Source organism: Sparus aurata, chromosome 22 (genome assembly GCF_900880675.1).
Source record: "Sparus aurata chromosome 22, fSpaAur1.1, whole genome shotgun sequence".
NCBI classification, from domain to species: domain Eukaryota; kingdom Metazoa; phylum Chordata; class Actinopteri; order Spariformes; family Sparidae; genus Sparus; species Sparus aurata.
In genome coordinates, this window is record NC_044208.1 from 19,042,088 (window position 1) to 19,063,978 (window position 21,891).

General features: G+C 44.0%; 1 protein-coding gene across 2 annotated transcripts in view; it reads left to right on the plus strand.

Moving 5' to 3' along the window:
- Positions 1 to 19,196, plus strand: part of stxbp5a (syntaxin binding protein 5a (tomosyn)) — a 104,613-nt gene extending 85,417 nt beyond the window's left edge. Inside the window, exons 16-28 of one of the 2 annotated variants that reach the window (XM_030405180.1) lie at positions 269 to 489; positions 1,901 to 2,082; positions 2,411 to 2,536; positions 2,941 to 3,092; positions 5,284 to 5,346; positions 7,542 to 7,595; positions 10,022 to 10,072; positions 11,086 to 11,367; positions 11,480 to 11,849; positions 13,655 to 13,820; positions 14,598 to 14,709; positions 14,819 to 15,039; positions 16,070 to 19,196. In XM_030405180.1, coding sequence (XP_030261040.1) covers positions 269 to 489; positions 1,901 to 2,082; positions 2,411 to 2,536; positions 2,941 to 3,092; positions 5,284 to 5,346; positions 7,542 to 7,595; positions 10,022 to 10,072; positions 11,086 to 11,367; positions 11,480 to 11,849; positions 13,655 to 13,820; positions 14,598 to 14,709; positions 14,819 to 15,039; positions 16,070 to 16,111 — 2,042 coding nt within the window. In that variant the 3' untranslated portion in view covers positions 16,112 to 19,196. The remainder of the gene's footprint in view (positions 1 to 268; positions 490 to 1,900; positions 2,083 to 2,410; positions 2,537 to 2,940; positions 3,093 to 5,283; positions 5,347 to 7,541; positions 7,596 to 10,021; positions 10,073 to 11,085; positions 11,368 to 11,479; positions 11,850 to 13,654; positions 13,821 to 14,597; positions 14,710 to 14,818; positions 15,040 to 16,069) is intronic. The other variant, XM_030405181.1, reaches the window with a different exon arrangement.
- The last annotated feature ends 2,695 nt before the right edge of the window (positions 19,197 to 21,891 follow it).

Genomic DNA, 21,891 nt, shown 5'->3' on the forward strand with positions numbered 1-21,891 from the left:
AACAACTTTTGAAGGTTTTTCGAAGAAACAATGGACAACATAATTACATTTTGGGCTTTAATTGAAAGTTGAGACAGAAATGAAAGAGAACATTATGAAAGTCTCACAAAGCACCTTTTTTTCTTTTTTCAAATAAAATGTTTTCTAAATTTGGGTACCAACCTTCTCGGAGTCAGTATAAACTAAAAAAGTAAAGTCTAGCTCAAGTCTATATTTCTGATGTCCCTGGATGCCAGCTGACACTTCTCTCTTCTCTCCTCTCTCCCAGTAATGCTCCAGGTGCTCTATAAGCTCAAAACAGCCAAGGTGTTTGACAGAAACCGGTCCAAGGAGGACAAGGGCAGCACCGAGACGTCCGACGAGGACCCCTTTGCTATTCAGATCATGGCCTGGTGCCCTGAGAGCCGGATGCTGTGTGTGGCCGGGGTGTCAGCCAACGTTATCATCTACCGCTTCAGCAAGCTGGAAGTAACTACTGAGGTGGTGCAGGTGGGTTCTACGCTTATTTTTGCGAGGAGAAGGAGGAAAAAAAAAAAAGATGCGTTTTCTCGGATATAACTCCGTGGCTCTGCATCAAGAATACATGGAGCTTTTGTTTATTATCGCTCACCCTCAGCGCTCAATTTCTCTGCTGTTTTTGAGATGTCGAGACATGTACGCAAACACACACACACACACACACACACACACACACGCTGATGCAGTCAAAGATCTGCCTAGTCAAAGGCAGTATGGTTGCCATGCCAACAGACGGAGCAGTGAACAAGCAAAGCTAGACTGTCATTATAATCTGCCGTGATAGCGACGTAAGTGCTTATGGGGGTGTGAGGGAGCCGGTGTTTAATGGCTTAAAGGGAAATGCTGTTTCACCGGTGCGGATGCGCCTATATCATATGTGTTGTACACATCTCTGAAGCAGTGGAGTGTTTAATTGGTATCAAGTGAGATACTTTGTTGTTTTTTATAATTCTGGCAGCGATTTGGCTTGCTGTGCAGTCACTGCTGTGCTGTTGCCGCTCTAGACTTCCTCCAGACAGAGATCGCCTGTCAATCAAAGCGCGTGGGTGGTGCTATGATGTGCTTTTTCTTCCTCGCAGGTCTGTAAATGAATTTTAATGTTGCAGCTGCTGCCCTCTGTGTGCTCTGCGCCGTTCGTCTCCTAACTACTCGACTTTTTTGTTTCTTCCAAAAAAAAAAAAAATTTGTCTTCAATCCCTAGAGTTCAAGCGCCTCGATTCGATTCGGCCTTCTCACCTGTTAGGGCTCCTTTCCTGTGGGTGACTGCCCGCGAGCGTTGATGAGTGTGTCAGTAAAGTCCTTTTTTTCCCTACGCGTGTGATCGTGGATGTGGATCAGGATGAGGTGTAATTAGGAGAGCAGCCCTCCCTCGGCGCGAGGTCGCACACCTCGCCGTAACCTTGCAGAAATGAAGGTAGAGGAGGACAGACACAGGCGGGAGTAAGAGTTTGAAGAAGGGCCGCTGATCACTCTTCACTCCCACATGTCAGTGGGGCTAATGAGACAGACAGAATGCAAAAGAGACCAGCTTTTGCACAGTGTGTGTGTGTGTGTGTGTGTGCGTGTGTGTGTTTTAGACTGTGCGAAGGCGGAGGTTGCAGAGAAGTAGCCTGAAGGAGGACTTAGAAGGAATGGAATATTTCAGTATGGGTGGACCTCTTTGACTCTCAATCTGCCTACACACACGCACACACAAACACGTCTCGTCAAGCAAATCTCTGTGAGTGTGTGTGTGTGTGGATGTCAATCACTGTCGTATAACTATTCCCACACTCGGAGGAACTCATGGAGACAGTTTGGTGCCTTTATCATGATTTTGATCTGCTCCAATCTTTAATGTGAATGTGTGTGTGTGTGTGTGTGTGTGTGCTGTCTTATACAGCTACTAGAGGTGCGAATGCAGTACGAGCTCAACGACATAGAGTCTCCAGAAGGCGGGGGCGGAGGGGGAGAACACTCGTCGGCGCACCCCACTCCCGGCGCCTCCCCTCAGACGAGCGGCCCACCTTCGCACCCCTCCACCAGCAGCAACAACTCTGATGGAGGCAACATACCCTGCCTCAAGTACGGAACACACACACACGCATGCACAAGCACTTACATAAACTCTCAGTGGCATCGGGAGCGCTTTCCACACATTCTCACACACACTCGTGCACACAAGGGTCTTGTCTTTTGCCTCAAGCACTCTTGCACAGACTTAGTCAGCGCCTGAAGGATTCTCAGCCGCAGCCTCCCCATCATCCCCCCCTCGCAGCCACTCATGCCAGACCCTCGACACACAACTGTTTCAGAGCTGCAGCCGCACCACTTGTCATTCTCTCTGTCTGAAATATTTTTTTCTTTTTCCGCTCCGCTCTGTTTCCCTCTCGCTGTCTTTCCTCCCCTCCAGAGTGCGCAGCACTCCTCTGAAGCAGTCCCCCGGTTACCAGGTAGATTTGGTGGTCCAGTTAGTGTGGGTGAGCGGAGAGCCTCCTCAGCAGATCACAAGTCTCGCGCTCAATTCCTCCTACGGCCTGTAAGTATACAGACAGCAGCGTCTTAGTCATGGCTAGCGCCGAGCAGAGGTCTTTCATGAGAAGTTCCCACTGTTTTTGTTTACCGGGCAAATCAACTATGTCATCCTTATCCCTAAAATGACTGAAATCTATAAAGAGGAATTATGCAAAATGGACATGCATTCAATTTCGCAGTTTAATCAGCGACTGCTCAAGACTACAGTGACAAGCTGGCCTGTCAACTCAATTTATGAGTGCCAGGAAAAATTTGGACATTCTCGCTGTTTTTCTGCTTTGACTACAGCCTTTTTGGCTGTAAAAAATAATTAAATCCCCTCTCATAACCATCATCTTTTGTTTTCGATCTTTTTTCCTCCTCTTCCTCCTTGACTCTGCCATCCCCCCATCCCCCAACCCCCTCCAGTGTGGTGTTTGGCAACAGTAATGGTCTGGCTGTGGTGGACTACATCCAGAAGACAGTGGTGCTCAACTTGGGGACGGTCGAGCTTTACGGCTCCAATGACCCCTACCAGAGACAGCCCCGCTCGCCAAGAAAGACACGTCAACCCTCTGGAGGTAATGAGGAGATGGGATATGAAGGACATCTAAACTTTTTCCAACCACAAATAACAGAAGGAGTTTTTGGCATTTTTGTCAGCACAGCCTCAGCGCTAGGTTGTTACAAAAGCTTTAAACCTACTGTGCACTGCTTATTCATTTCTTCAGCTGAACTTGGTCAGATTGTTCAGACTTTGAATGTAACTCTTTAACATTTTTAATTAATTGTATTTCCTCTAGCTTTTTGAATTTCAGCTATTAAGTTACAAGCTAAGTTGTTAAGTCTCAGCATCTGATTTAGCTAACCTTGATCATGCTGTCGTCTTAAAGGTCCCATATTGTAGATAGATTTCCATGCCATAAAGCAGGTCTGTGTGCTACTGTAAAAGTATTGACATGCAAAAGCTACAAAGAAACGCACCAAGCCCGAATTTAGAAATTGTGCCTACAAATGAGATGCCAGGAACTCTGTTACATTGTGATGTCACAACTACACAGTTCCCGCCCTCAGCAACACTCCCAGCACGGCTGTGGATGCAAAAAAAACACTAGTAGGGCCGAGGAGGAAACCCAGTGGGCGTTGCCTGCTCGGGCTTCTGTATGCCGACCAATCAGGAAACACTGGGCTTTTGGGGCTTCGGGGCCTTAAAGACATAGGCACTAAAATTGAGCGTTTGGACGGAGGGTGAATAGAGCTGTGCTGAATGAGTGGGCAGTGCGAGAATAATTGAAATTTTAAAAATTAAACATGTAAACTTTTTCTACTAGCTACTCAAAATAAAACTATGAATCTGATAATGAGCATTATATGGGACCTCTGAAAGGCAAGTCAAACAATCGGGGGAAAATTGCACAGAGATTCACACAACATTAAGCACCACTCTTAGGTAGACAAACACAAACGGCAGGTTTAGGCTTTTGAAAAAACAACTCCTGGAATACACTGAGGGGCGAAACTCTGATTTAGCATTCAAGGTTTATTTTCACTAAAGGTCTGATTTAGAATTATAAGCAGCCTTTCAGGGAACATTACGGTGGCTCTGTGCCAGCGGAGCCGACTAACAGTTATTACTTAGACTCCAGTAACCCCGAAGGTCCCACACCCCTGAGCACATCCTCACACCGATCCGAATGTGAGAATGAATCATTAAAACAACACACTCTGAAATGCATCGAGTTCATGAGGCTGACACACAACGCGGCACTTTGAATAACTCTGCCTTTGCCCATCTGCCTCTCCCTGTCTATCTCATTCACACACACACACACACACACACACACACACACACACTCTCACAGCCCATCCTTTTTACACAAACACTGCAGCCTCTTCTGATAGACTGTAAGGCGCTTTCAGCATGGACACACTGCCACCCTGTGTCAGACGACGGCAGCGCGGCCACTGCGGAGGATGCCGCAGTCTCATGACGACGCACTGCCCATGCTGAGGCGAAAGTTTGACGGATGAATTAGTGGCCTGCGTGCGAGATAATGAGTGACTTATTTATGGTGCGCAGACACACACACACACGCGCGTATACACAAAGCTTGTGCACATGTAAATACACACAGAGCATCTGGTGTCACTGACTGGTTGGTGAGCAGTGGGCTGGCACCTGTCAGAGCTTGGCGAGCGCAAGCAGTAATCAGGCATCCAGCTGTGTTTCCCTGCCAACAGGGAGCTGCTGTCTGCTTGGCTTTCTGCCTCGCAGGACAATGTCGCACACACACACATACAGGCACACCCACATCACCCACATGCACGCGGCAAAGGGAGGAATAAGACCCTAAACTAGATGAAGAAAGCGATAAAGAAGCAGAGCTGAAGTTTTTTGATTGGCTGGTCTGTCGGTCAGTTTTATCCGCCTGCGAAGAGAATCAAACACGGGAAACATCGATTTATAGATACGGCTGAGTCCAATCTCCAATCCCTTTTTTTATATATCCGAGGCTCTCTAAAGTGGCAGTATACGATGAGGTCAAGTCATACGCCCAAAAGCTGAACACCACAGTGGATTTTTTTGTTAAGTTTGCGAATTGAAGGGGGGGGGGGATATTAAGGCCATGAAAGTTTCTTGAAAAAAGATATGAATAGAAAGTGGTTGTTGGCATTTTTAATTTATTTTGTTTTTTTTGCATTTTGTGCAAGAAAGTAACGCAAAAAGTTCCTGTGTTCGTCTCGCTTTTCACATGGTTTTCTCCTCCGCAGGTCTGTGCGACATCAACGAGGGCTCCGCCACATCGGAGGACCGCTGCAAGTCCCCCACTTCAGGTAACATGTCCTTCAGGAGTAACATAGCAGAGGCTTTGTGCCACCCAGACGTGAAACCCAAACAGGGAACCAGTCGAACAACCTATAATACCACGTATTTGAATGCAAAGGGTAGCGTTCGTTAGGAAAGAATTAATGTTTCAGAGAGTGTCTACTTTCAGTATAGTTTTATTGAAATTGTTGCTCATCAAACCAGAACTACACAGAATAGTCTTTTTTTTTTGAACCATTAAATAGTCTGGCTGTCAATTCCATTCCACTTCAGAAATGCACTGTTTGAGTTTATTACCATGCGTCTATGGGTTTACGAGGCAATTTTCCCCATTTGTGCATGCATTTTTTTTTTTTTTATCGCTTCGCAGGGCTTCAACAGACAGGAGTACATTGATTTTAATTCTCTTGTGCTATAGGTTGTAAACCTGTCTGCTCTCCGACTTCGCTAATTCACCGTGACAGCTAAAGAATCATAAATTGAATTAGACTGTGAAACAAAACTCTGTATTTCTGTTGCCGAAGCCCCGTTAATTAACATTAATCAGAGTGGGATTTTAAAAATGTGAAAGTTCAACCTGAATGGGGGCCTCGGGTATTTTTTCGCATAATCAGCAACTACATAACTGCATAACTGTGAAAAATATCCTCTGGTGAAACATGTTATATCAGTCGCCGGATTATGAGAATTAACTTTTGACTTTCTGGGATTTTTTGAGCAGAGATACTCCCTTCAGTTAAATATTACATGTGTCTGGGTGCACACACAAATCAAACAGCCTCCAGATCGGCGAATACAACAAATATGGCCAGATTGTCCGTCGCAGCGGCTCCGTTGCTCTTTTATTTGCCTCCCCCTCCCAATTTACATCGCTCGTATTACAGCTGAAGGTGCTTGAAGAAAACGCAGCCCAGATCCATCTCATTATGGCATAACTTGGCATTAGCAGACTTAAAAAAAGGTCAGACAGAAAAACAAAAATCTCAAAGTCTGGAGTTCTGCCGCTGTGTCCAGGTATGATTGGCTGTCCCGCCGCTCCCCCCTCCCTCGCCATGTCTTGCGCCAGTAGACTGTGGCCTGATACATCTGTCTGCGCTGCATTATTCATAGGACGGAGAGAGATAAGGTGTCCTCCCTGCAAAGAGTTGTCTGCCTTAACAGTCATTTAGTCTGGCGGGGGGGGGAGCATTTGGAGATTTTTCTTCTGCTGTCAGTGGCAGAAAGTCATTTAGAATCGCCGTCACCCGTTTAAACTTAAAATAAGTTGCCGTGTAATATATAAAGACGCCATGAGTGTCAAGGGAGTGTCAAATCATCAAGGTGAAGTCAAAGAATAGTTTGAGTTGGAATGACTGAAACTTAAAGTGTCATGCATTTAACATTGAAAGGTGTAGAAACCGTAAAAAAAGCAGTAATTTAATACTTTAAAAAGTACTATAATGCAGTTTAAACAATTACAATCTTTGCTTAGTATTGTATCCAAACTGACCAGGGAATTTGGGGGATTTAATTAGCTTTTAGTTGAGGCAAAAATGTGACAAAATGCAATAATCATATTACCCAATTGATTCCTGATTCTTACTGAAAGTAGGCAGCTGCAATATTAAACCCCATTGTCTCATTGGTGGTTGAGGGCTGGCCTTAAAATACTATTATTATATACGCGATATATTAAGACTATATTGAGATACACAATATAAACCTTTGTATGTTGAAATCTCCTAAAATATAACACTTCATAAAAGCTTGGAGTGGCCAACGAATCCAAACATACCTTAATATCGATATTTTGACAGTATTGCACAGATGACTACTGGCGCTTCGACAAAATATGAACACAATGTGATTTTTGATAAATACGCAACGTAGCAGAGCCGTCTGGAAAGTTCAGAAAACGACATCGCTTTACTGCAATGTGGCTTTTAAAAGCAGGAAAAGACAACCCTTCACACGTCATATGACGATAATGATATCATATTGATAGATTTCCCAGCCCTATGTAGAAGGTATTACACCTGAAAGTGTGGTTTTTGAGTCAAAAGTGTCTGGAATCCGAAAAGGCCAGTTTTCCACACGGGAAACAACAAAAATGATTCATCGGTGTAAAACAGTGGTGGCTTGTGTGTGGCAGCGAGCCAGAGGGTGTTTCTAACTGCACATTTACTCTACTTTACTTCCCCCCCCCCTCCCACACCCACAAAAGTGTTGATGTCAAACAGCAATCTACAGCAATTCTACAATGGAGGTGGTAGAGGAGGTAAGGCTGGCCACAGAGTAGGCAGGACAACAAGTCCAGATTTGTCCCCCCTCCCCCCACCTGTCTCTGTCCTCTGTGTCATGGTCACTACCGAGGGAATACAGTAGAACCGAATAGAAAGCCAGGTTCTGGGTAAGCTTCTGTTCCACCATCTTATGGTTCCAACTGTATTAACATCACAAACAACAGTAGTTTCTTTCTTGGTCAAAATGACAAGGAGCTTGTATGTTTTACATCACATGTTAAGTAATCAAGTACAGTTAGAAGACTGTACACCGAGAACTGAAGGCTAGCGGAGCAGAGGCTAACCTGGAGGCAGGGCAGGCAATAGGCTGTCCATATACAGACAGTAGAGCATCGACTACCTTAGACGAACGTTTGCATGCTACATGTATGTAGCACGAGTGTCATATTGTACTTGTGCCTGCGTGTGACATCTGTCCTGACTTCCTACAAACAGACCCCCTCGTGTACATTTTTTTAGTTACATTGGTTGGCGTTTCTCTGTCCGTCTCTGTGGTGATGACGCCGACGAGTGCGGAGCAATTCATCTGTCCGAATGTGTCTTTGTCTACCTTCAGTGTGTGTCGATTGAACAGAGAAATGAATTGTGTTCGATGGTAATGGGTCTTGTCCCGTCGGTAGGGCTTTTTTGGGTTCTACCATCTTTCAGATTCAGGTGGTAATGAGTGGGTATGTAAAATGACATCAGAGATCAGAGAGTTTGACCTCGCCCTGACCGGTCCTTCTCAAGCCAGCGTGGCTTTTGAACCAGCCTGACATCTTTTTAATTAGCCCGCACGCACGACAAGTGTTTAAAAATTACTTTATACCTGTCCTCCTATTAGCTTTGCAGCCCCTCTGAGGGCAGAAGATGTCACATCTTTATTATTCTCACTGGCTCATAGAGTTTGGTGACCTCATGTCATTCTCAGCGTAGACAGACTGACAGATCTAATCAGCCAGAATAAGTGAAACTGCCTATGTGCGTGTACAGGGCCCTTTAAGGTGCAATATGTAAGAATTAACCACTAACTGCTGCTAGCTGTATCTGCTATTAGCTAGTAAGCTTTAATGTGCAGCTAGCGGTCAACTCTCAGATGGTGTTGTTTGCTACCTGTATGCTAACAATGCTTGCTATTATTACCAGAGCATCACCTCTTGCGGTACACACTGACCAGGGGCTAGCTGGTTAGCATGCTATCTTCAATACGATACGAAGCCGTCTTCCACAAAAAATGTAATTCTGATTCAGGCAAAAAAACACAGAATGATAAAGAGAATGAAGGTTAACCCAACCCAAATTGAGCTTGAGGATATTAAAGGTTTACTGGAATATAACATTCACAACTGTGCCTTCATTAGTGTAGAATCACCTGAAAATAAGAATTCTAATGCATTTGTTACTTGAGAAAACATCTATTACGTCTGCAGAGGGAGCGAGGTGGGCCCTCTTCCTCCTCCCGACATGTTGCTCTGCCATGTTTCTACAGTAGCCCAGAATAGACAAAATAAACTCTGAATGCTTCTTGCTTTTCTGCTTTTTCTGCATTGTTTTGTGGCTACTGTAGCGGAGCATTAATCCCATGCGCTGGCCCTTTAAGGATGTCATTATTTAGAGGGTTTTTGAGTACATTTCTTTATTTGTCAAAGCCACAGGTTTCTGTCAGATTTTACGCCAAAAAGAAACTTAAGCTAGCCGTATCTTCATTACTTCGTAACAACCATCAGTGGATGTAATATTTTAATGCATGCATGATGAATAGCTCATTTATATTATAGAGTTCCCCCTATTTCTTTCCCCTACAGGCAGAAACAATAATATTCATTGTCATTTCTACTGACAAGTTCAGTCTTTTAAAACAAAAAATGACTTGCGAAGCAGCGCTTAAACCAAACGCATTTTGGTTTCTTACAATATTTATTCCTACTTGAGACACTTTGGGGTAAGTTTGCCTAAATGGTTATGAAATGAAAAAGGAAAACTAAAAATTAAAGACTCAGCTAGCCTTTTTTTTTACCACTGTCTTCTTCCATCTCCTGTTCAGTATTTTCTGTTTCCTGTTACCTTCCTGTTCTTGGTGCATGCTCCTGTGGCATGAGGGTCCTGGATGGCTGTGCGGTTTCGATGTGTCTCACTGTACCGGTCCACTCTCTTCCAGGGCGTGGTGCAGTCAGAGATTACCTCCTTTGTTTTGTCTTTTGCAGCATGCCTCTGTGACCTACAGGGTTGTCTCTGATGCAGTGTCTCTTCTAGTCACTTAAACCTCCACCCGGCACGTGTTCCACAGCCTTTTGTCTTTTTTTCTTGTATTTTTAAAGCTTTGTGCACAATCCTAGCCTGATGCTAGTTACCTAGCTTCTGCATGGCATCAAGTGTTAGCTTAGATGTGTGTTTGTAAAGAGGGATGTTCTCTTTTTTCCAGCAAAGATGTCACGGAAATTAAGCTTGCCTACTGAGCTAAAGCCAGACTTGGGTAAGCCTTGACTTCGTGTCTCCAAACAATTTGTATGGAAATGCAGTATATCTTTCTCCTCACGTCAGCTGGACTCCACCACATGCCTTTTTTATTTTTTTAAGTCCAGTCTCATCTGGTTATTATAAGCCTCACAATTGGCAAGCTGCGCAGATGTTCTCCTAATTTTGCATGAGGAAAAAATACTAAAACAAAGTAGCACTGATCTGACCAGAACTGAAATTTATTCAAGCTAAAAAAAATGGGAATTAAATTGAGGGTGAAATTCTCCGCCGACTCCCACTGTTTGACCTTGGTGGTGGTGGGGGGGGGGGTTCTTTTCTAGAGGTCAGTGGTGCTAAGCTAAACTACGCACACTCCATCTCACCGTAAAAAGCTTTTTCTGTAATTTCCTGCGGCTTTTTCTCTTTTTTCTCTTCTGTGCTCTTCGTGTCTTTCCTTTCTCTGTCCCTTGATTGGTCCATTTTAAAAAATCTTCTCCTTTCTAGTAGCAGGAACATTGGATTATTATTTTTTTTTTAATAAAGGTTTCAAATCAAAAATGTGCAAGTGCCAAAACATTTATCTGTCTGCTTGTTTTACGATCCAGTGTGATACACTTAAGTGCCTGAGTTGTTTAAGACTAATGAAAGCTGCTGATTGATTGGTAATGGGACATTTCTTTAAAATGTGAATCTGTCTGCCAACTGTTTCTACTGTATAATATATGTGATGATGATGTGTGCATTATATACAGTCAGCATCAGTTAGCTTTCAAATGAAGTGGCAGTTCAAATCACGAGATCTATCCACTGATAAGAATACGAGCCCATACTTTTGGGTTTCTCTCAAAGTTTTATTGCATCTACATCGTCAATATCTCACAGAGATCAGTCGTAAATAAATACAATCGTAAGACGACCGCTATGTTTCTTTCGTATACACAGCACACTGTCCATATCTGTGTTTTTTTTCTGTCTTGTGACTGCGCTGCCTTTGCGGGTGCTTTACCTCTCTCTGTTTTCCCCTTACTGTCCTCCTGTCTGTATGCCCGCCGCGGGGTGCCAACCCATTAGACCACCGAGACAATTCCTTCAGCCGCTCGCGCTCCTCCAGCGTCACCAGCATCGACAAGGAGGCGAAGGAGGCCGTCAGCTCCTTCCACTTCAGCGAGAGCTTTGCCCGGAAGGGGGACAGCACCCTGACGCCCTGCCTGTACGTGGGCACCTCCCTGGGCACCGTACTGGCTCTAGCCGTCACGCTGCCGCCCGCTGGGGAGCAGCGGCAACTGCAGCCGGTCATCATTGCGCCTACTGGTGGGTGTCAGGAGAAAGGATGGAGAAAAAAAGTGATGTAGCTGATGATGCTGCAATGTTTATTATGAAATCAGAGTTTTTTCACGACAAGCCTCTTCCTTCAACCCATCAGGCATGTTGGTACGGGTCAAGGGCAGCATCATGCGGATGGCTTTCCTCGACTCTACCGGCGCCCTGGTGCCCCACGCGTACGAGCCGTGGTTCGAGCCCAACGTGACAGCGGACGGCGAGGAAAGAGAGAAGGTCCGCAAGCGCAGGCCCGTCTCGGTGTCCCCCTCCACCTCCCAGGACCTCAACGAGAGCCAGTACGCCGTGGTGTGTTCAGAAAAACAGGCCAAAGTCATCTCCCTCCCCTCCCAGACCTGCATCTACAAACACAGCATCACAGAGACCTCCTTCATCCTGCGGGCGGACGTGGTGCAGATGAGCCAGGGCGCATGTGTGGCGTGTTTCTGCGCCAACGGCCACATCATGACCCTCAGGTGAGACACGCGGCAGCCGCAAATAGACGGTTATTATAAAAGCGTATCAATCAAAGTCGCTTCGGATTAAATCACACTCGTGTCATTAGATTTGAGGAGACCAGCCTCCTTTTGTGCTCTTATGTGTTTCACAGAGAACAGTATTCCAGCTTGAGTTTTGTTTGTTAAAGAAAGATGCTGCATGGTCAGTGTGTTTGCATGTACTAATATTATTATTAATTAATTATTATTATTAATATTATAGTATTGTACGGAAGCCCTGAGAGCAGAAAAAAAAACATTTTGATCCATTTTGTAAGTCTGTGTTTATACACTTTAATACAATAATAATATACAATGTTTTTTCACAGTGGCCCTTATCCTCTTCTATAGATTTTCTGTTCTTTATATTTGAATCTGTGAAAATAGGTGCAAAAAAAAGGTTGGGCATGCAACTTTTTTTTTGTCAGGATCATTTTGTTGAGTTTGTTGTTGTAATACTCACTTCAACCACTAGAGGCTGACGCACATCAGTGCCAGTGTTCTGCCATTCCAAGCATGTTTCCCACCTGTTTCTTCTCTTTGATGAAAAAAAGAATTTAAGGAGCGTGGAAAGATTAACCTGGCAGAACCTTTTCTCGCCTGTTCTTAATCATAAAGACAGGAAATAGAATCATTCAGATCAGACTTAAGAAATGATCAACATTTTCTTTTCTTTTGTCCCTCAAGGCTTCCGTAGCATCGACATGTGTAATATAAATGATACAAAACACTACAAAAATTAGATGGAGATATAAAGAAAGCAGTGTCTAGGTATCAGCTAGTCAACCAGTTAGCTATTTTATATTAGGGCTGACCGTTGCTTATGAGCTCATCGGGGTCGTCGGTAAGGACTGAGATGACAGTTGGGTATTTATCCGTATTTTGGCAGAAAGAAAATGAGTATTTGTGACACTCTGAGCCCACAGATGGACTGTGGAGAAGTGGATTAGAAACTGAAGTAGCTCGAAAAAGTTTACTGAGATGTTTTTTTCCCTTCCTTCTTCTTTTTTACAGTGAAACTTGCCACTAATGGAATCCATTTGAGTCAATGTGTATCCAAGCAGACTGGGTGACCGTTTAATCTTCTCAGCGCCCGCCTCGTTATGAGTCATTTATAATTCTTTGTAGTCCACGAGCGTGAAGCAACTGCTGTTTAAGTTCCGGCTTAATTTAACAATATCATTTTGGCGACAGATTGTCTTTTTAAAATGGCAGAAGTAAACGCCGTCCCCGCTGAGACGGACGGGGTCGTCGTATCACGTCCTCAATTTAGCTTCTCCTTCTGCTCAAGTAGTCGTTCAAAGTCAGACAAAAAAAAAAAACTTCTTTCCTCACGCACCCCCCACAACAAAACACACCCTCACTCATCCTCAGACCTCCAGTGCCTCCGCAGACCTGCCATTGACCACTGACCGCCTCGGCACTACCCTACCGCCAAATGTTGTCCTAAATTTAAAACCAACGTGATGAGGCTAGGAACTATTCTCGGAAGGATATAAAGTGAGGAAGAGTGTATTAGTCCGTCTCTCATCCTCATTAATCTTCCCTACTTCCCCAGAGGAGGGAGACAGAACAGCCGTCCATATGGGTGTCTGACAAAACAAGGGTGTCCAGCTGTCTGACTGTCTGCGTGTGTGTCCTCAAATATGATAAAAAAAAGTCGGCTAAAGTGATGAAACTTGTGTTCGTTTGATCAGGTTCTGACCAAACCTGTAATATAAAGGGTATTTCTTGCCTCGAATCTAAGATAACCTGAATCCTTTCTGTGTTTTCCCCCCGTCTAGCGTGCCGGGACTGAGACCGCTCATGGATGTAAACTACCTGCCTTTGACGGACATGCGGATAGCCAGGACGTTCTGCTTCACCAACCTGGGTCAGGCCATGTACCTCTGCTCCCCCACTGAGATCCAGAGGATCACTTACAGCCAGGACATCTGTGAAAACCTACAGGTCGGTTTCCATGTACAGGACAGCGTGTGCATGGCTTGAAGGCAGTCCGACCCATTCTTGTCAACAGGATATCTCAAGGGGTTAGGATTTCTGGTTGGGGAAGGTCAAAGGTCAAGGTCACTATGACCTAATGGCATATGCTCCCACACACCAGGTCAGGGGTTGCTTTTCCTGAGCTGTGGCGTTGAATAATGGACAGAGGATGTTTTGCTAAATATCATGATGTCACGGTGGATCTAACCTCTGACCTTTTGGATATAAAACGTCTTAATCTCATCATTTTGTCTTATTAGACATTTGTGTAAAATGTTATCAGAGTTGCTGTATTATTATTGTATTACTGAATTATTGAGCTAATTAGTTCATCCTTGAGCATCAGTGAACATCTGTTCCTGATTTAAGGAAATCCCCTCAAGGCGTTCTTGAGATAACACATTCAGAGGAATGGGACGGACAACCTGAAAACATAATGCCATGCATGGCACAGAGGCATAAAAATCATTATGTATTTATTTATTATTTATTTATTTGTTTATGAACATCATTCGACGCCATTGCTCAGGAACAGCAACATGACTGATGCACGGAGGTGTACAACCACTAACTCAAGTTTTAAGGTCAATTGACATGGTCATGTAAAACAACTGGAACACAACAACAAGAACACACATACAGTTATTATATGTACTTTATATTATTTTGTATGTTTCAGCTGTGTAAAGACACAGAGGCAGTAAGACTGGATGTAGCAGTGTAATGTCTGTGTTAATGTTTCAGGAGATGCTGGGCGAACTTTTCACACCAGTGGAGACACCAGAGGCACCGAACAGAGGGTTCTTTAAAGGTCTCTTCGGGGGCGGAGCACAGTCTCTGGACAGAGAGGAGCTATGTACGCCAAACCTACACGTATACAGATCAACCAGTGGTTCAGTTCTCTGTTGTTAACATCAGACTTACACATCTCACCCTGTTATTTTTCCTCAAATCTCTTCGCTCAGTTGGCGAGATAGCCGCTGGAAAGGCATCCCGAAGTTTGGCCCAGCACATCCCAGGCCCCGGTGGCATCGAGGGCATGAAGGGGGCCGCCTCCGGTATAGTCGGAGATCTGGCACGCGCCCGGATAGCGCTGGACGAGAGAGGCCAGAAACTGGGCGAGCTGGACGAGAGGACGGCTGCCATGATGGCCAGCGCGGATTCCTTTTCCAAACATGCCCATGATGTGAGTCTGAAACATGGACGCTCAGGCCTGGAAATGCATACATGGGCACAGTGCTGCAAGAATTGAAAACTACACGGTTGTGTTGGCTAAAATAAATTGTTTACAGAGAAATGGAATTAAATCAAGTTTCCTTCAATTTGTGCATTTAAAGATCGGTGTAAAAGACAAAAATAGGGATGGTCGAGATCCTAAATGGTAATAAACTTTGTAAGGCGAGAGACATTGTTGATTAGCACTGTCTCAGTTGTTCAGCTGGTAATGACATCTGAGCAACTGTGTAGACTCTTTTTAGTTTTTCAGATATATTACATACTTACACTGCTCATCCATGAGGGGGCAGTAAGTGCACGTGGTAAGTACACAGTGCTGTGGATGGGGACCTCACTCCACTGTCACACATAGCCAGCCTGACACTGTACCTCTGTACTCTGTCACTTGTATCAAACAATTCTTGAAATTTGACTTGGTAAAAGGCAAAATGTGATATCATAGTAGTGGATGAGGGACTTTTAAATGGCAACTCCACCAGGTTTTAGACTTTAAAGTGTGTTTACAGGCATTGGGGAGTACTTTTCATAAGTGGAAAAAGTAGAACGAAGCCATTTGTGTGCAATCATCTAAAATGGCTCCAGTGATGTTACTCAGTTGCATTGTGTGTAATGTAGGTGCCAGGTTTTAAAGTATAGCACTCACTGTTTTGACTCATCATGGATAGTTAAAAAACAAACAAACAGAACAGATACACAGGAAAAAAGACATATAGCTTCTTTCAAACCCTGGTGCATACATTACCCACAATGCAACTCAGCCACAGAGCGACCTCATTGGAGTACATTTTATCAGATTACATGCAGCTACTTTACTTTATCGTATATGCAGTTGAAGACCACTTCAGTGTGTAAAATTGGTGGAGTTTCCCTTTAAGCCTTGAATTAATCATGACAATCGTGGATTCTGTAATTCACCAGTCGAAAGGTGTTCCTCACATTCTTTCTACCTCGCTCTTACTGCAACATTCCCTCTGTTTCAGATGATGCTGAAGTGCAAAGACAAAAAGTGGTACCAGTTCTGATCAGCGACGGGAGGAAGAGGAGCAGAGCTCCACGGACACAACAGTCACCCTCCATCGGCTCATTTGGACTCACCGTGACCCCCACCCATCCGTCTGTCCGTCCGCTCATCCATCCCTCCGAGCCTTTCTTCACTGGGACACCTGGGATTTTCTTCCCTAGCACAATGTTGAATACTGTTCTCACCTCAGTCTTAGGGTGGAACTGAGGGGTAGACAGAGGAGAAGGACAAACCTCAGAGGGAGCAAATAAATGGTGTCTTTTTTTTTTTTTTTTAAATGTTCTCGTCTCTTCGTTTTATCTCTGTTCAGCCTCTCCACTGAGGTAGCCGATTGGCCCATGCGCCTGGAGATTTCTTCATTCTCATTTGCCAAAAAAACCCAAAACCCATCCTTTCACCGTTGTCTCCGCTCCAGAGGGGCCCGTCGAGGGGGCCGGTATTCAGAAACCGACGAACATGGCTGAAAAAAGACAAATACCTAATGAAGAAACAGACTACAAAAAAAATTCTTAAAGTGTAAAAAAAGAAAGGAAAAAGAATCTAAATACATCATTATATATACATAAATCTAATAAATGTGCAACGCTGTTATCCACTTCCGAGTACTAAAGAAAAAGGGACGGCTCATCGATGGAGACGGGAGCGAAGGGGCCCCCGAAGGAGGCGAACGCTGGAGAGCCCACGGGAAGTGCTGCGACAGTGACACCTCCTCTATGCAGAGAGTCGCCGGGATTAAAAAAAAGCAACTTATTCTGATGTACACTGGATATTTCACTCTAGACTCTCCTTCTGTGTACTTACAGACTTTCATATCGTTACCAACAGTGTGTGCGCGTGTGCGGCTAGCGTGTATGTGTGTGTGTGTGTGTGTGTTAATTTCTATTTTTCTTGCCATTCCCTCTATTTGTTATTCGTTGGGGTTTTTTGCTCTGTCTGTATTATCGGAGAATCTCTTATTTTTCTATTGTCGTAAAAGTGGATGACGTTTGATTTGTTGAAAAATATAATATATACGTTTTTGTGGCTTTTTTTGTCTGACAAACTCAGATTAATTTCTCCTTATGAAAAGGGCTGGAATCTAAAAAACGGAGGGCAAGGATATAAAAGGCATATATCATTTATCGCTCGCTGGACACGACGGCATCGGATTGCCCGACTCTGAAATCTCAGAAGCAAGGGCGTTTTGTTCGCTTTACCTGAGGACTTTGTTTGGCGACCTTGTCTGGTGTGACGTTCAACTGCCTCGCTCACACTCTAATAGTCAGAGAACTTCCACGGTTTGGCTTTAGTCTGTGAGCGTGACCACCAAGGCCGATGGGATCGGTGTTAAATGCTAATGCTAATGCTAATGCTAGTGGTCGCGCGCCAGATTTGTTGGTTCAGGAGTTTTTCCGAATTCCGTGTGACTATGAGTAGAAATACTTTTCACGTGTACTCATATATGCAGGATACCGAAAATATGGGTGTATAATCCTTTAAAGGCATACATTTGACACATTGACATCCAGTTGTTGGCTGACAGTCTGTATGAGAACGTTGTCCGTCTTTTGTTGATATTTATTTATTGAGGTGCGAGAGATGTTTGGTGTCAGAAACCCTCACCGTCATCATTATTATTATTACTATTATTATTATTATCTCGTTTCTATATCCATATTTGCGGTAAAAGCTCAAATGTGGTGTGTATCTCTCTGTCTACCAGGCTTTTAAACCTTTATTTGTATATAAGTAAATAGTTTGACAATCTTTAAGACCAACCGGAAAGTAAATGTCGAGGTTGCCCGAGCAACAACAAGAGGAGAGAGGCCATATTTTTTCTGACGCCAAAGAGTTGCTTTAGCTTTTTTCCATTGCGTTCATCGGTTTTTGGCACGTCACTCCGTGAGTCATGTGGAAAAAAACACGGTACGGCTTCACAGACCCGGTATCAGGTCCGTTCGGGACTGTCGTCATCGTCATCGCCGTTTCATCACGGTTTCAAGAGAAATGGAGCAAGTTGCAATGGAACTCAGCCATTTTACAGTACTATTGTATCACAATATGTCATCAAATGTAACATTTGGACTAATGTTTAATGTTTTAAAGTGGCCTAACTGTTGGTTGATGAGACCTGAAACCATTCCGCTACAGGTCGGACACAAACAATATATTTATGGTATTCATCTGTGTGTATGTGTGTGTGGGGGGATGTGTGCATCTCTGTGTACGTCTGTCTGTGCGTCAGGGTGCGTTCAAGTGATATGATTTAAATATTTTTGAGTTTGTTTTAAATAATTGATGTCGATGTCCTAGTCTCACCAGTCGGCAGTCGTGTCCGGTTACGTGTCCGTTACACTAACTCAAGCCACCGCTGATGATTAAAAAAAAAGATTACGATAACAGGCTTAATAACGAGCATCGGAGGATGACCTTTCAAATTTCTGGGTTTCAACTTAACTCGCGCATGTTCAGTCTTTGCACACATGCTTCGACTTCTCCCTCAGTCTTTTGAGCTTTGACCTCTTGAAGTCTCTCTTCCTCCGGTGAGTCTTCCACTGGCTCCGTTGGTCCCCACAGCTACAGATATGGCCTTCTTCTGTGTTTAGTTAGCGTTGTAGTGTGGATGTCGGTAGGTAGCCCCCCCCCACCCCCCACCCGGACTCCGAGGAAAAATAGAAAAATAACTACTTCTAGCTAGAGGTCATCCTCAAAAAACCTGTTCAATGTCTTTCCCTCCGACCCAGCTGTTATTTGTGTGTTTCTGTTTTTTTCTTTTCTTTTTCTTATACTTGTTTTTCTCTCGTTCCATATTTGAGTGATTTGTTTTCTCAACCATACACTACAGTATGCAGTATTCCTATTCCTACAGTCCACACACTCGAGCAGCAAGAGGGAGTCCTGTCTATCTGCCATATGCCATCTTCTGTCCCGGAAATTCAAACAAGTTATCAGTGGGTTGCAGTATTTTTCTCATTGTAGCCAATTTTTCTTGTACAGTTTTATGCAACTTTCACATGGATGTTTATGACTTTATCTGCTGCCACAAAAGTTTAGAAATTCTGTAGATAGAGATTACTGTGCAATGGAAAATAAAAGTGGAAAATGTACTTTTTGTGTCTTAAAGCATCTTTTTATAAACATCTTGAACACTGATTTTACTGTGTTCAGATCAAATCATGTGTTTCTGCGTTTGAAGCAACATTATGTATTTTTCCCCTTAAATTTGTAGTCTGTAACAATTTTTGTGTTATATTTGCTAAAATTGTCATTATGATCTGATAGTAGAATAAGATACGGGTCAGCTGTGTAAATATCCACTGTCTGTAGCACCATTGCAAATCAATTGCAGCCATGGCTGCAATTTGATTTGCAAGAATCCACCGCTCCAGGTGAACACAACCAATCAGAGCCAAGGGGAGTGTCTGAGAAGTGTCAGTCACTCTAGTGCATAGACTGCTGGCAGCCCCCCTCCCTCAGTGCCCCTCCCCCACACAGGTGCAGTGCCTGCTCTTACCTGGTCAGATATGTTCATGCCCAAACTGTGAACAATGGTGGAGAACGACAACAGAGCCTGAAAATGACCCACCACTGCCTACGTCAAAGAGAAGAAATAAAAGATTGACGAAGGAAAGCACTGTAAAACCAAAGAATTTGACCGAGCCAGAGAGAAAACAAGGATAAATACCTGAGCATCATTTCAGAGCAGGAGGGAGCTGCGGGACTCGGAAGAACTCAAGAGTGACGCAGAGTTAGCAGCTTTTCTGCTGGACAAGTAAGAACTCCTGTTTGATATGTTTTATTCTATGTTTTAACCACAAGGCTGGTGACAGCGGTTACAGTAATACTCGCAATAGCGCATATCTCTATACGATGTTGCAGTAGATCTACGTAGCTTGTTGGTAAATCTAGCTTGTTAGCATGTATGCTAACTCTGGTGTTTAGCTCTGTCTTTATGGCTACAGGTTAGCAAAAGTGTCTCTCAAGTGACAAAAGTTATAACTTTAGTTTGTGTTCAGGACGCTCTGAAGTGGTTGAATTGGTTTAGAGAAATAACTTTACTCATGCTTCAGAAAGGCAGCATAGCAAATATGTTGCACTGGGTAATGATTAGCTAGTTAAAGCTAGCTGGAATGTTGTTTGCTACTTGGGATAACTACAGTGATTGGCTGAGACTCTCGTCATGGGTAATTTAGTTGTACTGATCAGAAATGGGCTTATTTATTTATTTTTCTTTTAATGCGCCATCTTGGTTATCTGGCTTCCCCTGTTACTGTCCTTACAAGTGCTCGTGCACTTTTTTCTTAAAACTCCAGACTGCAGCTTTAAAATAACAGCTTAAAAATCATGTCACTGTCTCTTCAGTGAGCAGGTAGGATCACAGCGTTACATGCGTGTTTATTTCCAGGATAAAAGTTTTCAACACATAACATTGTGATGATTACTGTCTGACAAATTGTTACAGACCTGGTGTTTGTGTTTACGACAGGCGGTGCTGCACTCCGACATAGTGGGAGGCGCCGGATCACACAGAAATGCCTATTTCTACTTAAAGCGAAACTCTCGCCAAAAAGCAACCGAGGCTTTATTTGGGATTGAGAATGAGTCAAACCTTCGTGTGAAAGCATAATTACGACGAAAGAGGCACTTTTAAGATTTACCGTAGTTTCGGTTTTGGGCACGTTAATTTTGAACGGGAGCGCATGGGGCAAGACATGCTAGCATCAAAATCGCTATTTTTAGAACACTAAGAAGGCTCGACACAACATGAAACTTTGCTTGTAGCATCACTAGGGTCTCTACTCATGAACAAAAGCATTGAGAACATTGTTTGTGTACACAGAGTTTATGAAAAAGAAGGTTTTTGAACTACTCATGTTAGCTGCTGCACCTCCTGCGCGAAGCCGTCATGCCAGACAAAAAGTGTCGATCCCCGAGCAGTGTTGCCAGATCGGATTGACAGTTTCCAGCCCAATCAGATCTTAGAACCCGCCCAATCCACTAAAAACCAGCCCAAATCACGAAGTTGCCAGACACCCTTGTGTGTGAGTGGGGGGGGGGGAGAGCCGCTTCTCGCTGTTGGGGGGGGGAGGAGAGAGAGAGAGAGAGGGGGGTGGGGTTGGCGCTTTTCTGTTCTATTTAACTTGCTCCTCCGGCGCTCCTGATGGGCTCCCGCAGTTCAGAGAGCTGTTTTCACAATATTAAAAACTCGCCAAATGTGGACAAAAGCAGCCCAAATTTTATCCACCCGCCCAATGTAATTTTTTCCCGCATGGCGTCAACAAAAGTAGCCCAATTGGGCGGAAAACCGCCCAATCTGGCAATACTGTCCCTGAGCGCGACCTGACAGGCAGGAGAGTAATGGTGACCGCTCCTCAAGCGTGCCTGTCAGGTCGCACTCGGGGATCGACACTTTTTTGCTGCCATGATGGCAACGCGCAGGAGGTGCAGCAGCTAACGTGACTAGTTCAAAAACCTTCTTTTTCATAAACTCTGTGTACACAAACAATGTTCTCAATGCTCTTGTTCATGAGTAGAGACCCTGGTGATGCTACAAGCAAAATTTCATGTTGTGTCGAGCCTTCTTAGTGTTCTAAAAATAGTGATTTTGATGCTAGCATGTCTTGCCCCATGCGCTCCCGTTCAAAATTAACGTGCCCAAAACCGAAACTGCGGTAAATCTTGAAAGTGCCTCTTTCGTCGTAATTATGCTTTCACACGAAGGTTTGACTCATATTCAATCCCAAATAAAGCCTCGGTTGCTTTTTGGCGAGAGTTTCGCTTTAATGTTGCTTTAAATATTGC